Raw genomic sequence first — 19,383 nt, 5'->3', positions numbered from 1 at the left:
TCCTAATCTCAGCTCGTTACCTGTATAAAAGACACCTGGGAGCCAGAAATCTTTCTGATTGAGAGGGGGTCAAATACTTATTTCCCTCATTAAAATGCAAATCAATTTATAGCATTTTTGACATGCGTTTTACTGGATTTTGTTGTTGTTATTCTGTCTCTCACTGTTCAAATAAACCTACCATTAAAATTATAGACTGATCATTTCTTTGTAAGTGGGCAAACGTACAAAATCAGCAGGGGATCAAATACTTTTTTCCCTCTCTTTATATACAGTGGGGAGAACAAGTATTTGATACACTGCCGATTTTGCTGGTTTTCCTACTTCCAAAGCATGTAGAGGTCTGGCATTTTTATCATAGGTACACTTCAACTGTGAGAAACGGAATCTAAAACAAAAATCCAGAAAATCACATTGTGTGATTTTTAAGTAATTAATTTGCATTTTATTGCATGACATAAGTTTTTGATCACCTACCAACCAGTAAGAATTCCGGCTCTCACAGACCTGTTAGTTTTTCTTTAAGAAGCCCTCCTGTTCTCCACTCATTACCTGTATTAACTACACCTGTTTGAACTCGTTACCTGTATAAAAGACACCTGTCCACACACTCAATCAAACAGACTCCAACCTCTCCACAATGGCCAAGACCAGAGAGCTGTGTAAGAACATCAGGGATAAAATTGTAGACCTGCACAAGGCTGGGATGGGCTACAGGACAATAGGCAAGCAGCTTGGTGAGAAGGCAACAACAATTGGCGCAATTATTAGAAAATGGAAGAAGTTCAAGATGACGGTCAATCACCCTCGGTCTGGGGCTCCATGCAAGATCTCACCTCATGGGGCATCAATGATCATGAGGAAGGTGAGGGATCAGCCCAGAACTACATGGCAGGACATGGTCAATGACCTGAAGAGAGCTGGGACCACAGTCTCAAAGAAAACCATTAGTAACACACTACGCCGTCATGGATTAAAATCCTGCAGCGAACGCAAGGTCCCCCTGCTCAAGTCAGCGCATGTCCAGGCCCGTCTGAAGTTTGCCAATGACCATCTGGATGATTCAGAGGAGGAATGAGAGAAGGTCATGTGGTCTGATGAGACAAAAATAGAGCTTTTTGGTCTAAACTCCACTCGCCGTGTTTGGAGGAAGAAGAAGAATGAGTACAACCCCAAGAACACCATCCCAACCATGAAGCATGGAGGTGGAAACATCATTCTTTGGGGATGCTTTTCTGCAAAGGGGACAGGACGACTGCACCGTATTGAGGGGAGGATGGATGGGGCCATGTATCGCGAGATCTTGGCCAACAACCTCCTTTCCTCAGTAAGAGCATTGAAGATGGGTCGTGGCTGGGTCTTCCATCATGACAACGACCCGAAACACACAGCCAGGGCAACTAAGGAGTGGCTCCATAAGAAGCATCTCAAGGTCCTGGAGTGGCCTAGCCAGTCTCCAGACCTGAACCCAATAGAAAATCTTTGGAGGGAGCTGAAAGTCCGTATTGCCCAGCGACAGCCCCGAAACCTGAAGGATCTGGAGAAGGTCTGTATGGAGGAGTGGGCCAAAATCCCTGCTGCAGTGTGTGCAAACCTGGTCAAGACCTACAGGAAACGTATGATCTGTGTAATTGCAAACAAAGGTTTCTGTACCAAATATTAAGTTCTGCTTTTCTGATGTATCAAATACTTATGTCATGCAATAAAATGGAAATTAATTACTTAAAAATCATACAATGTGATTTTCTGGATTTTTGTTTTAGATTCCATCTCTCACAGTTGAAGTGTACCTATGATAAAAATTACAGACCTTTACATGCTTTGTAAGTAGGAAAACCTGCAAAGTTGGCAGTGTATCAAATACTTGTTCTCCCCACTGTATTTGCTAGAAAAAAAACATTTGGGGGATTGGATGTGATGCAGACAATTACATTGATGGAAGTTACAATCTATCTGCAATATTAAAGCTGATCTACCCCCTAAAAAAATAAATTTAAAAAAGTGCTCAGCATATGTGGAATCTCCTTCAAGACTGTAGGAAAATCATTCCAGGTGAAGCTGATTGAGAGAGTGCCAAGAGTGTGCAAAGCTGTCATCAAGGCAAAGGGTGGCTATTTGAAGAATCTCAAATATAAAATATGTTTTGAATTGTTTAACATGTTTTTGGTTACTACATGATTCCATATGTGTTATTTCATAGTTGTGTTGTCTTCACTATTATTCTACAATGTAGAAAATAGTAAGAATAAAGAACAACCCTTGAATGAGTAGGTTTTTAAAAACTTTTGACCGGTAGTGTAAGTATTCAGACCCTTTACTAAGTACTTTGTTGAAGCACCTTTGGCAGCGATTACAGCCTCGAGTCTTCTTGGGTATGACGCTACAAGCTTGGCACACCTGTATTTGAGGAGTTTCTCCCATTCTTCTCTGCAGATCCTCTCAAGCTCTGTCAGGTTGGATGGGGAGTGTCGCTGCACAGCTATTTTCAGGTCTCTCCAGAGATGGTTGTTCGGGTTCAAGTCCGGGCTCTGGCTGGGCCACTCAAGTACATTCAGAGTCTTGTTCCGAAGCATTTACATTTACATTTTACATTTTAGTCATTTAGCAGACGCTCTTATCCAGAGCGACTTACATTATTTTTAATTAATAATCAATCATACCCCGTGGGAATCGAACCCACAACCCTGGCATTGCAAACGCCATGCTCTACCAACTGAGCTACCTCCCTGCCGGCCATTCCCTCCCCTACCCTGGACGACGCTGGCTGGAAGCCACTCCTGCTTTGTCTTGGCTGTGTGCTTAGGGTCGTTGTCCTGTTGGAAGGTGAACCTTTGTCCCAGTCTGAGGTCCTGAGCGCTCTGGAGCAGGTTTTCATCAAGGATCTCTCTCTACTTTAATCCGTTCATCTTTCCCTCGATCCTGATTAGTCTCCCAGTCCCTGCCACTGAAAAATATCCCCACAGCATGATGCTGCCACCACCATGCTTCATCGTAGGATTGGTGCCAGGTTTCCTCCAGACGTGACACTTGGCATTCAGGCCAAAGAGTTCAATCTTGGTTTCATCAGACCAGAGATTCTTGTTTGTCATGGTCTGAGAGTCCTTTAGGTGCCTTTTGGCAAACTCCAAGCGGCTTTCATGTGCCTTTTACTGAGGAGTGGCTTCCTTCTAGCCACTCTACCATAAACGCCTGATTGGTGGAGTGCTGCAGAGTTGTCCTTCTGGAAGGTTCTCCAATCTCCACAGAGGAACTCTGGAGCTCTGTCAGAGTGTCCATCGGGTTCTTGGTCACCTACCTGACCAAGGCCCTTCTCCCCCGATTGCTCAGTTTGGCCGGGCGGCTAGCTCTAGGAAGAGTGTGGGTGGTTCCAAACTTCTTCCATTTAAGAATGATGGAGGCCACTGTGTTATTGGGGACCTTCAATGCTGCAGACATTTTTTGCTAGCCTTCCACAGATCTGTGGTCACAATGTTGTCTCGGCGCTCTACGAACAATTCCTTCAACCTCATGGCTTGGTTTTTGCTCTGACATGCACTGTCAACTGTGGGACCTTATATAGACAGGTGTGTGCCTTTCCACATCATGTCCAATCAATTGAATTTACCACAGGTGGACTCCAATCAAGTTGTAGAAACATCTCAAGGATGATCAATGGAAACAGGATGCACCTGAGCTCAATTTCGAGTCTCTTAGCAAAAGGTCTGAATACTTATGTAAATAAGGTATTTTTTTATAATTTTTTTTTAAACATTTGCAAAAATGTCTAAAAACCTGTTTTCGCTTAGTCATTATGGGTTATTGTGTGTAGATTGATGAGAAAAAAATGTATTTAATTCATTCTAGAATCAGGCTGTAACGTAACAAAATGTGGAAAAAGTCAGGGGATCTGAATACTTTCCAAATGCACTGTATATGTTTCTCACAACATTGTGCTAGCTGGGTATCCTGCACAAAATAACCATAAGACAACCACGCTCTCAACAAGCTCTAAGAAAATAATGGTTCTCTGAACATTATGTGCTAACTGGGATTTTGTACATTGTACAATCAGTTAGTGAGAGAGCTTCAAATATCACATGTACACTACATGGCCAAAAGTATATGGACACCTGCTCATCGAACATCTCATTCCAAAATCATGGGCATTAATATGGAGTTGGTCCCCCCTTTGCTGCTAGAACAGCCTCCACTCTTCTGGGAAGGCTTTCCACTAGATGTTGAAACACTGCTACGGGGACTTGCTTCCATTCAGCCACGAGCATAAGTGAGGTCAGGCACTGATGTTGGGCGATTTGGCCTGGCTCGCAGTTGGCATTCTATTTCATCCCAAAGGTGTTCGATAGGGTTGAGGTCAGGGCTCTGTTCAGGACAGTCAAGTTCATCGATCTTGACTAACCATTTCTGTATGGACCTCGCTTTGTGCACGGGGCATTGTCATGCTGAAACAGGCAAGGGCCTTCCCTAAACTGTTGCCACGAAGTTGGAAGCACAGAATCGTCTAGAATGTCATTGTATGCTGTAGCGTTAAGATTTCCCTTTACTGGAACTAAGAGGCCTAGCCCAAACCATGAAACAGCCCCAGACCATTATTCCTCCCCCACCAACCTTTACAGTTTGCACTATGCATTGGGGCAGGTAGCGTTCTCCTGGCATCCGCCAAACCCAGATTCATCCATCGGACTGCCAGATGGTGAAGTGTGATTCATCACTCCAGTGCTCCAGAGTCCAATGGCGGGAGGCTTTACACCACTCCAGCTGACGCTTGGCATTACTCATGGTGATCTTAGGCTTAAGTGCAGCTGCTCGGCCATGGAAACCCATTTCATGAAGCTCCCGATGAACCATTCTTGTCCTGACGTTGCTTCCAGAGGCAGTTTGGAACCTCGGTAGTGAGTGTTGCACCCGAGGACAGACAATTTTTACGCGCGTCAGCACTCCCGGTCCCATTCTGTGAGCTTGTGTGGCCTACCACTTCACGGCTGAGCCGTTGTTGCTCCTAGACGTTTCCACTTCCCAATAACGGCACTTACAGTGGACCGGGGCAGCTCTAGCAGGGCAGAAATTTGACGAACTGACTTGTTGGAAAGGTGGCATCCTATGACGGTGCCTTGTTGAAAGTAACGGGTGTGGCTGAAATAGCCAAATCCACTAATTTTGAAGGGGTGTCCATGTATCGTGTATTTCTATATATCCACTGTACACATAAATCGTGGCAAATCGCTTCGGGACAAGTCTCTGAATTTTCTTGAGTGGCCCAGCCAGAGCCCGGACTTGAACCCGATCGAACATCTCTGGAGAGACCTGAAAATACCTGTTCAGCTCCCCATCCAACCTGACAGAGCTTGAGAGGATCTGCAGAGAAGAATGGGAGAAACTCCCCAAATACAGGTGTGCCAAGCTTGTAGCGTCATACCCAAGAAGACTCGAGGCTGTAATCGCTGCCAAAGGTGCTTCAACAAAGTACTGAGTAAAGGGTCACTTTTTTTTATTGATATATGCGCAAAAAAATCTAAAAACCTGTTTTTGCTTTGTCATTATTGGAGATTGTGTGTAGATTGATGAGGCGAGGGGGGAAAAAAACAATTTAATCCATTTTAGAATAAGGCTGTAATATAACAAAATGTGGAAAAAGTGAAGCGGTTTGAATACTTTCCGAATGCACTGTAGGTGCAATTCTGACAATTTTAATCCCCAGAATGCAACACACTTTGAAAGGCGTTGGTCACCGACTTGACAAAAGTGATCCTCTTGAATGCGCCTATTGAGGAGAATACAATGCAATACTTTTCTCTCACACAGTCACACACTGTATCTGTGCACAGGTGCGCTTCACACTGTTACAAATGTGGTAGCTACGGGACCAAAACAGCAGAGTAGTTTAGCCTCGCGCTTCCAAGCACCTGGTTGTTTCGGAAATTGACCCACACTACTACTGTCAACTCACTGAGTCTACTTTTAAACCCAACATAACCTATGACCTGACCCTTCACCTTGGCAAGAAGTGACATCCCCAAAAACATAAAAACTGTACATGAATGGCTCCTAGCTTCCCACGCATAAGCTACTTACTGTCCCGAACAATAACACTAAAACTGTAGCTAAATAATATAAAACTAAATATATATTTTTTTAAATAAAACTTAAACTAAATAACTAAAACAGTGTATCTGAAAACGAACTGAAACTAAACTGAATTTCAAATAGACATCTTAAAACTAATAGAAAAACACCAACTTTAACAACCTTGCTGCTGACATGCAATTTGGATTGTATTAACAGTGGAATACTTAACAATAGTTTTTGAGTAGACTATCCCTTTAATTTTCTAAACGCCAGTCCTGCAGCAACGGTACATTGTTAATATGACAAACTCTTCTCGCAGGGTGACGCCAATCAGCAAGTTAGTTTGCAATCATCTAACAATAACCTATGTAGTGAAATATACAGTATAGGTTCATTTCTGAAAATATGCCCGTCAGTGCAATTATATCCACTTTATAACATGTTTTAAACTGTGCTGCAGCACACTGAAAAATGTGAATCATCCCAACTATACTGAACAAAAATATATACGCAACATGTAAAGTGTTGGTCCCATGTTTCGTGAGCTGAAATGAAAGATCCCAGACATTTTCAATATGCACAAAAAGCTTATTTCTCTCATATTTTGTGCACTAATTTGTTTACAGCCTTGTTAGTGAGCATTTCTCCTTTACCAAGATAATCCATCCACCTGACAGGTGTGGCATATCAAGAAGCTGATTAAACAGCATGATCATTACACAGGTGCACCTTGTGCTGGGGACAATAAAAGGCCACTCAAAAATGTGTGGTTTTGTCACACAACACAATGCCACAGATGTCTTCAGTTTTGAGAGTGTGTGCAATTGGCATGCTGACTGCAGGAATGTCCACCAGAGCTGTTGCCAGAGAATTGAATGTCTATTTCTCTACCATAAGCCACCTCCAACGTTGTTTTAGAGAATTTGGCAGTACGTCCAACCGGCCTCACAACTGCAGACCACGTGTAACCACTCCAGCCCAGGACATCCACGTCCGGCTTCTTCACCTGCGGGATCGTCTGAGACCAGCCACCCAGACAGCTGATGAAACTGAGGAGTATTTCTGTCTGTAATAAAGCCCTTTTGTGGGGAAAATCTCATTCTGATTGGCTGGGCCTGGCTCTCCAGTGGGTGGGCCTGGCTCCCAATTGGGTGGGCCTATGCCCTCCCAGGCCCAGCCATGGCTGCGCCCCTGCCCAGTCATGTGAAATCCATAGGTTAGGGCCTAATGAATTTATTTCAATTGACTCATTTCCTTATATGAACTTTAACTCAGTACAATCTTTGAAATTGTTGCATTCATATTTTTGTTCAGTATATATCATCCCATCAAACAAACTGTATTAGATACAGACAAGGAATGAACGTGAATGGAAATGTGCTCATACTGTCAGTTTGATCGGATCTTACCATTCTATTGTGTTTTGGGAAAGGTGGATAGCTGGCGGCCGGGTGCGTGTCGATTGTATGAGATTGCGTGCAAGGTGTGCCTCCCGCAATCTGATTAACAAATGAGTTATTTTATTGTCATTTTGGCCCCAGCTATGCAAACACATTTACTCCGTATGGCATAAGTCCTGTTTTGTTTATTGTTAAAGAACCGATTCCGTGATAAGAGTCCCTTGTAGTCCGTAGGGAGCTGATATTCTGGACCTTAAGCCCTCTCATGGAAAACCCACTGTCGTTTCCCTCAGTCACCACGGCAAACTAATTTGCTGTGACTGCAGTAGCCAAGCTGCTATTGTAGTTAATGACTGTTGCAGTTAACAGTTGGGGAGAGGGTTTGCAATTACACTGAGAGTCCCCCCCCTCCCTTTTTCTCCTCACAACGCTGAGTAATAGCGTCCGACTGCCTGGCTGCCAATTGCTTGAACCCCTTTTGTTAAAGTTCATGTATTGCTCTAGTGCCGGGTGCAATGAAGTGATGTATCCTTTTGAATACAACTGCATTACTCTCTTCGCCCAGAGTAGGGCCTTGACTCCCATTATGATTTCCCTACAACTTCACACGGACAATTAATGAATGGGTCTTGGAAGCACTTCAGCACACACAGCCTGTAATGGAATTGTGCGGTTGTTTGGCCCTCTTTGTCAGTGGGAACCATATTGGTGACCAGCTGGCCATTAAAGGCGGAGACAGGCCTGGACATATGTAGTGTACATTATATGGAGGTATTTACTGAATAATTTACTGAATACACAATGTCGGCCTCTTCGGCAGCAGCTGCGAGCCCCTGCTCTGTCTCTCAAATTCACGCTCTTGCACCAGCTACAAAGTCTCCTTCTGATGATTCAAGCCAGCCAAAGTCATTGACCTCATTATTCTTGGCTTCATATCTGTGATAGCGAGGGGTAACAATACACAGTGGCCAACAACTGGATGGACTAAAATGGTGGCATGCAAGATCTGCTCAAGCAGTTTACTCTTTGCGCCTCAATCTCAATTATCATTTTGAAAGTGTGGTCTTAGTGGCTAGCGACTTCACTCCAACATCTGGAATTGTCGATGTATTGCGGTGTCGTCGCAGTAGCCATTTACAGTAATGAGCATTGGGCAACTAAATGTGCGGTTTACACACCCTGAAGTCACTAGCACTTTTTTTGTCGGGGGAGACAAGGTTGTGGGCTCTGGAAAATTGACCCAGAGTCAACCTTAGGGTTGCAAACTTTCCTAAAAAAATCCAGAAATAGGTTTTCCAAAATAATGGTTTGAGGATTCCAGATTTCCTGCTTATTCCCACTTTATTCCGGGAATTTTTCAACCATAATTTTTCAACCGTAGTCTCCCTCAACCTGAAACAATATTATACACTATTTATTAGGACAGTGAAGCTAAAATGAATACATTTGGCTCTATACTCCAGCATTTTGGATTTGTGATCAAATGTTTCATATGAGGCAACAGTACTGAATGTCCCCTTTTATTTGAGGGTATTTCCATACATATCTGTTTTAACGTTTAGAAATGAAAGCACTTTATGTATCTTTTGAAGAAGTCGTAAGTATTTGGACAAATTCATGTATAGTGTATTAAAGTAACCAAAGGGGTAGTATTTGTTGCATATTCCTAGCATGCAATGATGACTACATCAAGCTTGTGACTCTCTACAAACTTGTTTGATGCATTTGCAGTTTGCTTTAGTTGTGTTTTGGATTATGTTTTGCCCAATAGGAACTGAGTGGTGAATAATGTATTGTGTCATTTTGGAGTCACTTTTATTGTAAATAAGAATAGAAGATGTTTCTGAACACTTCTACATTAATGTGGATGCTACCATGATTACTGATTTACCCCCACAATCATGAAGAAAGATCATACCCCCCCACCCCAAAAAAATATAATAAAGTGCCAACCTCATACCATTACCAATAACAGGGAAGGTTAACAGTTTGGGGCCATATGATCTTTGTGCCTCTATACATTTCTCACTCATCATTATTCATGATTCATTCATGGTTATTCCTAATCATGGTAGTATCCACATTATTGCAGTGTTCTGAAACAGTTCAGAAACATCTTATATTCTTATTTACAATAAAAGTGACTCCAAAATGACACACTACATTATTCACCATTCAGTTCCTATTAGGCAAAACATAATCCGAAACAAACCAAAACCAACTGCAACTGCAAGTTTGTAAAGTCACAAGCTTGATGTAGTCATTGCGTGCAAGGAATATGGGACCAAATACAAAACTTTTGACTACTTTAATACACTATAAGTGAATTTGTCCAAGTACTTATGACTTCTTCAAATGGGGGGGAGTAGATACATACAGTGCTTTTATTTCTAAACAATGTATGAAAACACCCTCAAATAAAAGGGGACATTCTGTACTGTCTCCTCATATGAAACATTTGATCTCATCCAAAATGCTGGAGTATAGAGTGAAATGTAAACATTTTAGCTTCACTGTCCAAATAAATACGGAGGGGAGTGTATGTTAGGGGAGTGTATGTTAGGGGAGAGTATGTTAGGGGAGAGTATGTTAGGGGAGTGTATGTTAGGGGAGAGTATGTTAGGGGAGAGTATGTTAGGGGAGAGTATGTTAGGGGAGAGTATGTTAGGGGAGAGTATGTTAGGGGAGAGTATGTTAGGGGAGAGTATGTTAGGGGAGAGTATGTTAGGGGAGAGTATGTTAGGGGAGTGTATGTTAGGTGTCCCAAAGTTCTTGCCTCATGTCTTAACAGGGTCCCATTTTCCTCAACCTGACGCATGTGTCAAACTGATGCTCATAGCTCAGCACTGGCACAGTGGTGTCTGTCCAGTCTTGCACTGTAGGCAAGCTTTTAACCATTCGCTTACAACAACCTCAAGTGTAGGCAGCTACAATATCTGTTGATGTTAATGCAATTAGGCTTGATTTAACACTTAGCACGACAGTGATTTATATGAATGTTTATTGTCTTTCGGTAATATAATCAGTCGGTGAAACTTAATGTATTGTTTGGTAATACACGTGCGACTGGAAAGCAAGGGGCCAACAAACTGGGGCTCGTGTTATTTGAAATCATACACCCTCTTCTTACACCAACACTCGAAATAATTCAATCTTCAAAGTCAATGAGAAAAGAGCAATATTTATTGGGATTAGGCGGGACATTTTGTCTGGCAGCCTCCACCCAAATGAGGCATTTTTCCCCCTTTGTTGATCGTTTGAGGATTTAAGATGCATTTGAAGCCAGTGTCTGCATGGATAATGGAAGGTTAGAGACTGTTATTTGATTTAAGTTCAGACACCAGAGATTAATATCTTTATTTTACACGTCAAAAATATTCCGAAGCATCTATGACTGAAAGGCTGAGGCCAATTTGACTGGTTATTGGATATCATTATAAATATCAAGGGGTCAACTTTAATAAATGACTTAGGCCTATACTTTTTATTTTTTGTGTTGTTTTTACAGATATGTATTTGAGTTGGACTTCTCTGGACTAACTTAACTGAAAGTAAAAATGTTCCTCTACTTTATGCTTCCTCTAAATTAAGCTTTAGTATCAGCTGACATCCAGCGGTTGAAGTGTGCTTGTTGTCTCTGTTTGCAGTGACCCAGCTCCAGCAGACCCTGGCTACAGTACAGGAGCTCCTGGTCCAGCAGCAGCAGAACATACAGAACTTGTCTCAGGAGCTATCTACCTCTGAGGTACGACATCATCAGACTTTCATACACACACTCACACACATATGCTTAATCGCACCTGTCTCTCAGGCTACTGGTGCTGTACCCACTAGTCTGGCTCAAACCTGGGTCAAATACGTAGATCAAATACTTTAGATGTATTTGAGTGGTGCTTGATTTTTTTATGGGACAATTTCATTGGTTCTGTTTTACTGTGAAAGCTAAATCAAACGCAATACAAGTATTTGAAAGTGTTTGACTTAGTATTTGAAACAAGTCTGGTCTGGCTACAGCCAGTGGTAAAAAGTACTTTGGTAAAAAGACGTAGAACACACTCCACCTGTCTGCTGTTTTCAGTGGAGAGGTCAGGGTTTTGTTCATAAGCCAAATGAAAGAACGCACTGAAGCAGGGAGGGACTACTTTGTTTTGGATGGCGAAACATTGAAAATATTTTCCGATGCATAGCCTAATGAATATGACCCAAGACAGAGGTCCAGGGATAAGCATGGGGGATCGGTCCACCTCAAAATCTAATTTTATAGGGCCTCCCAAGTGGCACAGCGGTCTAAGGCGTCACTACAGACCCGGGTTCGATCCCAGGCTGTGTCACAACCGGCCGTGACCGGGAGTCCCATAGGGCGGCGCACAATTGGCCCAGCGTCGTCCGGGTTAGGGGAGGGTTTGGCCGGGGGGCTTTACTTGGCTCATCGCGCTCTAGCGCCTCCTTGTGGCGGGCCGAGCGCCTGCAGGCTGACTTCGGTCGTCAGTTGAACAGTGTTTCCTCCAACACACTGGTGCAGCTGGCTTCCGGGTTAAGCGGGCGGGTGTTAAGAAGCGCGGTTTGGCGGGTCATGTTTCAGAGGACGCATGACTCGACCTTGCCTATCCCGAGCCAGTTGGGGAGTTGCAGCGATGAGACAAGATCGAAATTGGGGAGAAAAAGGGGCTAATATATATAAATACATCTAATTTTATTCGTCACATGCTTTGTAAACAACCGGTGTAGACTAACAGTGAAACAACAACAAAAAAGCACAAGAAAGAGGATTTCGACACCCTCCATCTAGGGATGGGCATTTGACATTTTTTTCTGATATTTAGATAGTTTCTTTTATTATTTAGACTTTCAGCTCTCTTGACCAATCAGAATGACTCAAATGCACATAGCAGTTGTAAACAGCGGACAGGCTGCTTTTCTCCTTAGTGTTTGGCTAAAAGCAAAAGTGAAAGAGAAGTCTGATTCTATTACAGGAAAGGTTTTCTGATGAGTGTTTTGCATTGCTCTGTGTCAAGTCTTGTGGAAACTCGGTTAGGTGCACACCTGTAATTGCTATTTGAAGCGGAAAAAATAGCATACCGATGTCAGGGAAGACTGGAGGGCTAAATGCACAGCAGTAGCTCAACACGTTCTAAAGACTACATTCAAAAGTTTGTTTTATTAAATTAAGTCAAATGTCATGGTATATCCTTGTAAGTAACAATGTCACAATGATAATTTAATTTATAACAAAGCTTTTCAATTGTCAAAATAGGCTTACAACTCACTCAAGTAATTGAATAATAACGGCCGTTTGGATATCTGGATAGATCCGTGCCCATCCCTACCACCATCTCAGATTTTGCTAAAATCGTTAGAAACATCAGATTAGCATTCCTGAAACATTTATTTAGTTGAAATATAGTTAGATCTGAGAAAATTCAGCTAATTGATTGAACAAAAAATGTCTATATTAATTGATTGGATTCATATAATCTTCAATAAATATAGTACCTAACATCTGATTTGGACCATAATTCTTCCTAACAATGAGTATCGTATGAGGAATCAATTAAAATGATCAAAACCCACCCACGGATCCCCCACGCCAATCCCAACCCAACAACCAGTATACAGTATTAGTTTTCTATGTCTCACAAGTAGTATGGCGCTGCGGCTTGGAGTATTGCTTCTTCGTCCTATGTAATGTATTCCCTGTGAATCTGGTGATGTTTTTTTTCTCTCGCTTTTATAGAGAAATAAGCCTTTGAAGTTGCTTGCATTCTTTTCCATAAATTAATGGGAATGTACCAAGTTTTGCCCACGAGATGCCGCTGTTCCTGCTACTGCCACACCCTTTTGTCAATTTTGCTGGTCTCTTGTCTTTAAAACCAATAACTTTAGCTCATGATGAAAATAAATTGTGTGGCCAGTCCTCCATGAAAGCAATTCAGTTTGTCATCTCATCAGTGATGTCGCTCTTGCTGCTGGTGACTCTCAGATCCACCTCTATGCAGACGACACCATTTTGTATACATTTAGCCCTTCATTGGACACTGTGTTAACAAACCTCCAAACGAGCTTCAATGCCATACAACACTCCTTCCGTAGCCTCCAACTGCTCTTAAACGCTAGTAAAACTAAATGCATGCTCTTCAATCGTACGCTGCTTACACCTGCCTGCCCGACTAGAATCACTAGAATATGTGGACAACTACAAATACCTAGGTGTCTGGTTAGACCGTAAACTCTCCTTCCAGACTCACATTAAGCATCTCCAATCCAAAGTTAAATCTAGAATCGGCTTCCTATTTCGCAACAAAGCCTCCTTCACTCATGCTGCGAAACATGCCCTCGTAAAACTGACTATCCTACCCATCCTTGACTTCGGCGATGTCATTTACAAAATAGCCTCCAACACTCTACTCAGCAAATTGGATGTAGTCTACCACAGTGCCATCCGTTTTGTCACCAAAGCCCCATATACTACCCACCATTGTGACCTGTACGCTCTCGTTGGCTGGCCCTCACTACATATTCGTCGCCAAACCCACTTGCTCCAGGTCATCTATAAATCACTGCTAGGCAAATCCCGCCTTATCTTAGCTCATTGGTCACCATAGCAACACCCACCCGTAGAATGCGCTCCAGCAGGTATATCTCACTGGTCATCCCCAAAGCCAACACCTCCTTTGGCCGCCATTCCTTCCAGTTCTCTGCTGCTAATGACTGGAACGAACTGCAAAAATCTCTGAAGCTGGAGACTCTTATCTCCCTCACTAACTTTAAGCATCAGTTGTCAGAGCAGCTTACCGATCACTGCACCTGTACACAGCCATTCTGTAATTAGCCCACCCAACTACCTCATCCCCATATTGTTATTTATTTTTGCTAATTTGCACCCCAGTATCTCTATTTGCACATCTTCTTCTGCAAATCTATCACTCCAGTGTTAATACTAAATTGTAATTATTTTGCACTATGACCTATTTATTGCCTTACCTCCATAACTTACTACATTTGCACACACTGTATATAGATTTTATGTTGTGTTAATGACTGTATGTTTTGTTTTATCCCATGTGTAACTCTGTTGTTGTTGTTGTTTTTATCACACTGCTATGCTTTATCTTGGCCAGGTCGCAGTTGTAAATGAGAACTTGTTCTCAACTGGCTTACCTGGTTAAATAAAGGTTAAATAAAAATATATAAATAAATGACATCCCTGATGGCATCATCTTTTGCCATAACTCTGTTCTTGGCTTCAATGTTATCGTCCGCTTTCACAATCCACAGTTATAACCGTTAAGTTGCTAAGGGCCAAATGATTGTTTTAAAACTTGTCATGTCAAAAAAACATTGGTGAACTTAAGCGCAAGTATGAAATGTTACTTGTTCTTTATCACGCTGTCATAAATCGTTTTATGATCATCAGCCCAAAAAACTCCCTTGGAATCGAGACCATCTCAGACAATGTTTTATGTCCACAGCTTGTGAAGCACATGGGGTGTTCGTCTGTAGAATCTGGATGGCACAGGAAAACATATGCGAACGCATCTGTTTCGGCAAACGGCAGAGAAAAATATGAATCTCTCCCCTGGATGAGGTTAATCAAAACCGCAGACTCATAGCTCATTTTCGAGTGAGTCTCTCTTGACCCCACGCCGCTTCCTAAACTGAGTTTAAAGGACAGTTGTATTTTTGGGTGGGAGGGAGGGAGGGTGTGGACAAAACCCTAACTGAGCCACTATGCAAACAGAACTTTGTGTGTACCATTTTTCTTTGTCCTGGCAAGCCCCAGTCCGATCCAGTCACTGTTAAGCCCACTTTAAACAATGAACTACAATATGCAGCACTGGAGAACAAGATAAGTTTTTTTTTGCCAAAACACAGATTGGATTAAAAAGTGCCTGCTTCATTTGCCATGAGTGCCTTGTTGGAAGGCGGCAGTGTATAAAAAGTATATTTCACATCAAAACACCCATTAAACAAATCATAAACTCTGCTTTATAGCTATAGTGTTGATCTTAAATTTTCTGCGGAGAGACGTAGAAGCCCTGTTGTTCCCGGGCCATATGGGAAATTGGGAAATAGTTTTCAGGTCCGGAGCGTGTGATTAAGAACACATGTTGGAGCTGCCGAGCTACTTATCGTTTGCAGTTAGCGGCTTTCTGGGTTTCTCCCCTCGCTGCTCAAAGTGCGCCACTCTTGGCAATTATACCTCTCAACGCGGAAATGTGCATTTAACCCGAAACACATGCCGACTTCTGTTTCATCAGCTGCTAAGTAAACAGTTCTTATAGTTCGGAAACCGCTGAATTGCAATGTATATGGCACCCCAACACAAACTGACTGGGGATGTCATTATACAAGTGAGATTGCGCACACACACAAACACACATATATGATATATTTCTGCCTACAAAGCACAGAGGGCCCAGCGAAATGTACTCACTCAGTGGGTATTTACTCTATAATCATGACTTATTTTGAAAATGATCACCTAGCTACATCATACCACTACTGTTAAATGTCTCAGTGAAGAATGAATAGGCTTCAGGGTAATTCGTCTCCAATGTTAACAGGAGGGGTAGCCCCCTATTTTGGTCCCATTATCATTACAAATCTGCCAGTTAACTGTATTTGCTCCGCTGTCTCAATTCAGTGATAGTTCTCTTTATTAGTGGCTGCACATAGAAGATTAAGAAACTGCTGTTCTGTACCAGAAGAAGCACTCCGGCACTGGGAAAGTAGAATAAATAGACTGAAATCAATTGCGTCCGTGTTTTCCCTGGAAAACGCTCCTCGGGGATTTCTTTTGAAGCTAATTCTACCATAAATATACATGCATTACAAGGAAAAAGACAACACAGTCGGCTGGTGGAGTAACTGTGAATTAATTTGCCTTTAGACATTTTGAAACAAGGCTTGTTAAGATCCTATCTGTTGCTAATGGTCCGTAGGCATTTTATCTTCATTTATTTTACGCGTTGCCATCCATGGAGGAGTTGTTAGATTTTTTTTCTCTCTTTTGCTCGTAATATATTTTTCTGGAACCACTTAGTTAAGCAGCAGAAAGGGGCTGACCCCTATCACACCCAAGCAACCACTCAAGACAGATTAGGAACACAGCTATTACACCAGTTAGGAGGAAACTGTATAGCGCTTAACAGCACTGGTCATAGATCAAAGTCTCCGTTCTTAAGCCAGAGTACGCAAAGTGATTATAGGGGCAGTTATAATCATGAATAGAATTAGAAGATTCAATTATGTGCATGTAATGCTTTCTATGCTGCTATAATGCTTTCTGTACATTACATTATTATGAACATGGTGTCATGCCACACTTGACAAAGGAAGTAACCACATGGCTATTTATGAAATCACAATGTCAACATGACATAACCTTATGTTCAGTTAGTGTGGTGTATAATGCCAACTGACAAATGTCATGTTGCCATGAATAAGCATGGTTATAATGCAGGAATATGTCTGCGGACAAAACTAACGTATGGCTGCGTCAACATTCGCTGTAGTGCACTACGTAGGGAATAGGGTGCCATTTGGGTTGTATCCATAGTTTTAAGTAGGCGTCATGACTGCTGTCACGCGAAACGTTTCCCTGTTTCTTAGTTACGAGTTTTACGTCTTGGAAGTCTAGAAGAAGCCTCAGCCTGTGGAGCAATTTCATTTTTTTATTTCCAAAGGTAAAATGAGAGTGAAGCACATTCCAACCTTATTATGTACGGGCCTTGGGGATGACCCGGGATTAAGATGGTTCTAATGAGGTGAACCCTGAATGTCTTCACCGAGGCTCCGACCGATGCACACCCAGGACGGTTTTGGGGCTGTATATATCAAGCGTCTTCGAGTAAGAGTGCTGATTTAGGATCAGTTTTGCCTTTTAGATCACAATTCATAAGATTACATAGACAGGGGGCACCTGATCCTAGATCAGCACTCCTACTCTGAGAAGCTTGATACATACGGCCCCTGATGTGCCGTGGAAAATACAGCACCTTCCCTCCCTCCCTCTCTCCGCTGTAAATGAGTCTGATCCCTTTCAGATGTGATTCAATTAATTTCTCTTAGATTTAATTACAATCGAAAGAGACCAAGTTATCCGTCTCACCGTGATAGGGGGTCTCAGCGTCCTAACTAGCTGCCTCTAGTGAGTCTGGAGTTCTTTATCCTGCTTTCCCCACTTTGTTCTTCTCCTCTGGTCCCATCCATATACCTCCCTTCTCCCCTTCAGAAACAAAAAGGATAGGGGTGCAGGTGTGGTCAGTTAGACTACCAAGGGTCCAATAGCACCTGCTTGTCCAGGTGAATATGGGCTGGTTTTAAGAGTATTTTCCCAGTTGAGGAGTGACGTGTTCATTACAAATGTGTATTTGTCTTTAACCGAATGTGGATTTTCACTAAGACAGTGATAGATAAAAGCAATTTGGTTCACGCTGGCTATTGCAGGTGCATAGAAGGACAACTGTCATAGAAAAAATCAAAATTGACGGTATTGGCTACATGTTCACATATTTTGTCTTTCTTCTGACGAATGACTTCATACGTCTGCTTGGAACAGAAATAAAACTTTTTTTAAATGATTTGCCATTCAAATATTGCCAGAGGCCACTACAATTAGCCGTCATTCCCTATCGCAATTCATGCCATGCCAGCCTGTGTGTGATAACACTCACCTTTGATAAAAGAAGAAAAATAGCTGTCAACTTATGGTTGCCTTATGAATGCCCCTATTGTTCAGGATAAGGTTCATTATCCAAAACTGCCGTCCTGCCCTAATCCCTTTTTGGAAATATGGAAAACTATGTAAAAATTGGAATGATCCACAGAAGTGAAACCCAATTTTTTTCTGCACTACTTTTGACCAGGGCCCAGAATAGTGCACAATAGGGTGCCATTTGGGTAATACCACTACCTTTTTGCGAAGATCCTGTCTACAAAGATTAACTCTAGTCTAGAGGCTTGTTGTTTACCCCCCCACGACTCTCCCGTCACATGGGGACTTGTATGTAGACTCACAGGCTGTTGTGATATGATTACACACCAGCTCGTGTGGCTTTCGGCATTTTCTCTGTTTGTTTACATCGCTGCCCTCTCAACCATTCTCTCATTTGAAAATGTTATCCTGTTAGGCCGCATGAACACATGAAGATCACAGAGATGTAGCAACATGCTTGACGAAAGTAGCTTTCTGTCCTCTTTAGTGTTGGTTATGGACCTAGACTGTACTGTAACCTAGCATGCTTCCTGACCCATGGTATGTGACAGTTTATCTTCCCTCTTCTTCCAATAGGCATCCTCTTCAACCAACCGCATCCTGGATACCCAGACCATCGGCGATCTGAAAGCTGAAATAGTGTCATTGAAGGGCTTGCTTCTCGGCAGGTAATGGCTCAAACACTGCAGTTTCGTCTGAAATGGCACCCTATCCCCTATCTAGTGCACTACTGGCGAAAGGTAGTGCACTATATAGGGAATAGTTATCGAAGCTCATCATACTACCTTCCTCTGCAGCGCCTTCAGCTCTACCCCGTTTGGCACTGTCTGTCTGTCACAGCATGAAAAATGGATTCTGTTTTGTAATAGTCATTAGCATGCATGATTATGTACTCAGTGCTACTAATGAGGCTCAAAGCAACAGTTTACGTCGAAAAAATCAGCCAGATGAAAATTGCCTCGAACTGTCAGGTTGTACATGTTTTGTTTTCCTGTGTACATCCTAATAAGCTTTTAAGTATTTTGTTTCACTCTCCTTTGCCTGACTTTCACAATAAGTTTTGCGTAAGGGGTTAATCAGCGAAGAAAAATACAGAAGCACCATCTGTCGCCAAACTTGTTCTCTCTCTTTCCCTATTTTCAAATGACCTGAAAAGGCAGTAAACATTTTGTAGTCCTTTAGTGCAGATCCCTTTTAAGGCGT

General features: G+C 42.4%; 1 protein-coding gene across 1 annotated transcript in view; it reads left to right on the top strand.

Moving 5' to 3' along the window:
- The window catches only part of pex14 (peroxisomal biogenesis factor 14), a 124,262-nt gene that overhangs the window by 96,987 nt on the left and 7,892 nt on the right, over positions 1-19,383 (top strand). Inside the window, exons 7-8 of the mRNA XM_041846316.2 lie at positions 11,111-11,208; positions 18,757-18,848. Of these exons, the coding sequence (XP_041702250.1) occupies positions 11,111-11,208; positions 18,757-18,848 (190 nt within the window). The remainder of the gene's footprint in view (positions 1-11,110; positions 11,209-18,756; positions 18,849-19,383) is intronic.

This window comes from Coregonus clupeaformis, chromosome 24, assembly GCF_020615455.1.
Source record: "Coregonus clupeaformis isolate EN_2021a chromosome 24, ASM2061545v1, whole genome shotgun sequence".
Classification (NCBI taxonomy): Eukaryota; Metazoa; Chordata; class Actinopteri; order Salmoniformes; family Salmonidae; genus Coregonus; species Coregonus clupeaformis.
The sequence above is the reverse complement of the archived record's forward strand: the minus strand, read 5'-3'. Positions and strand labels throughout refer to the sequence as shown.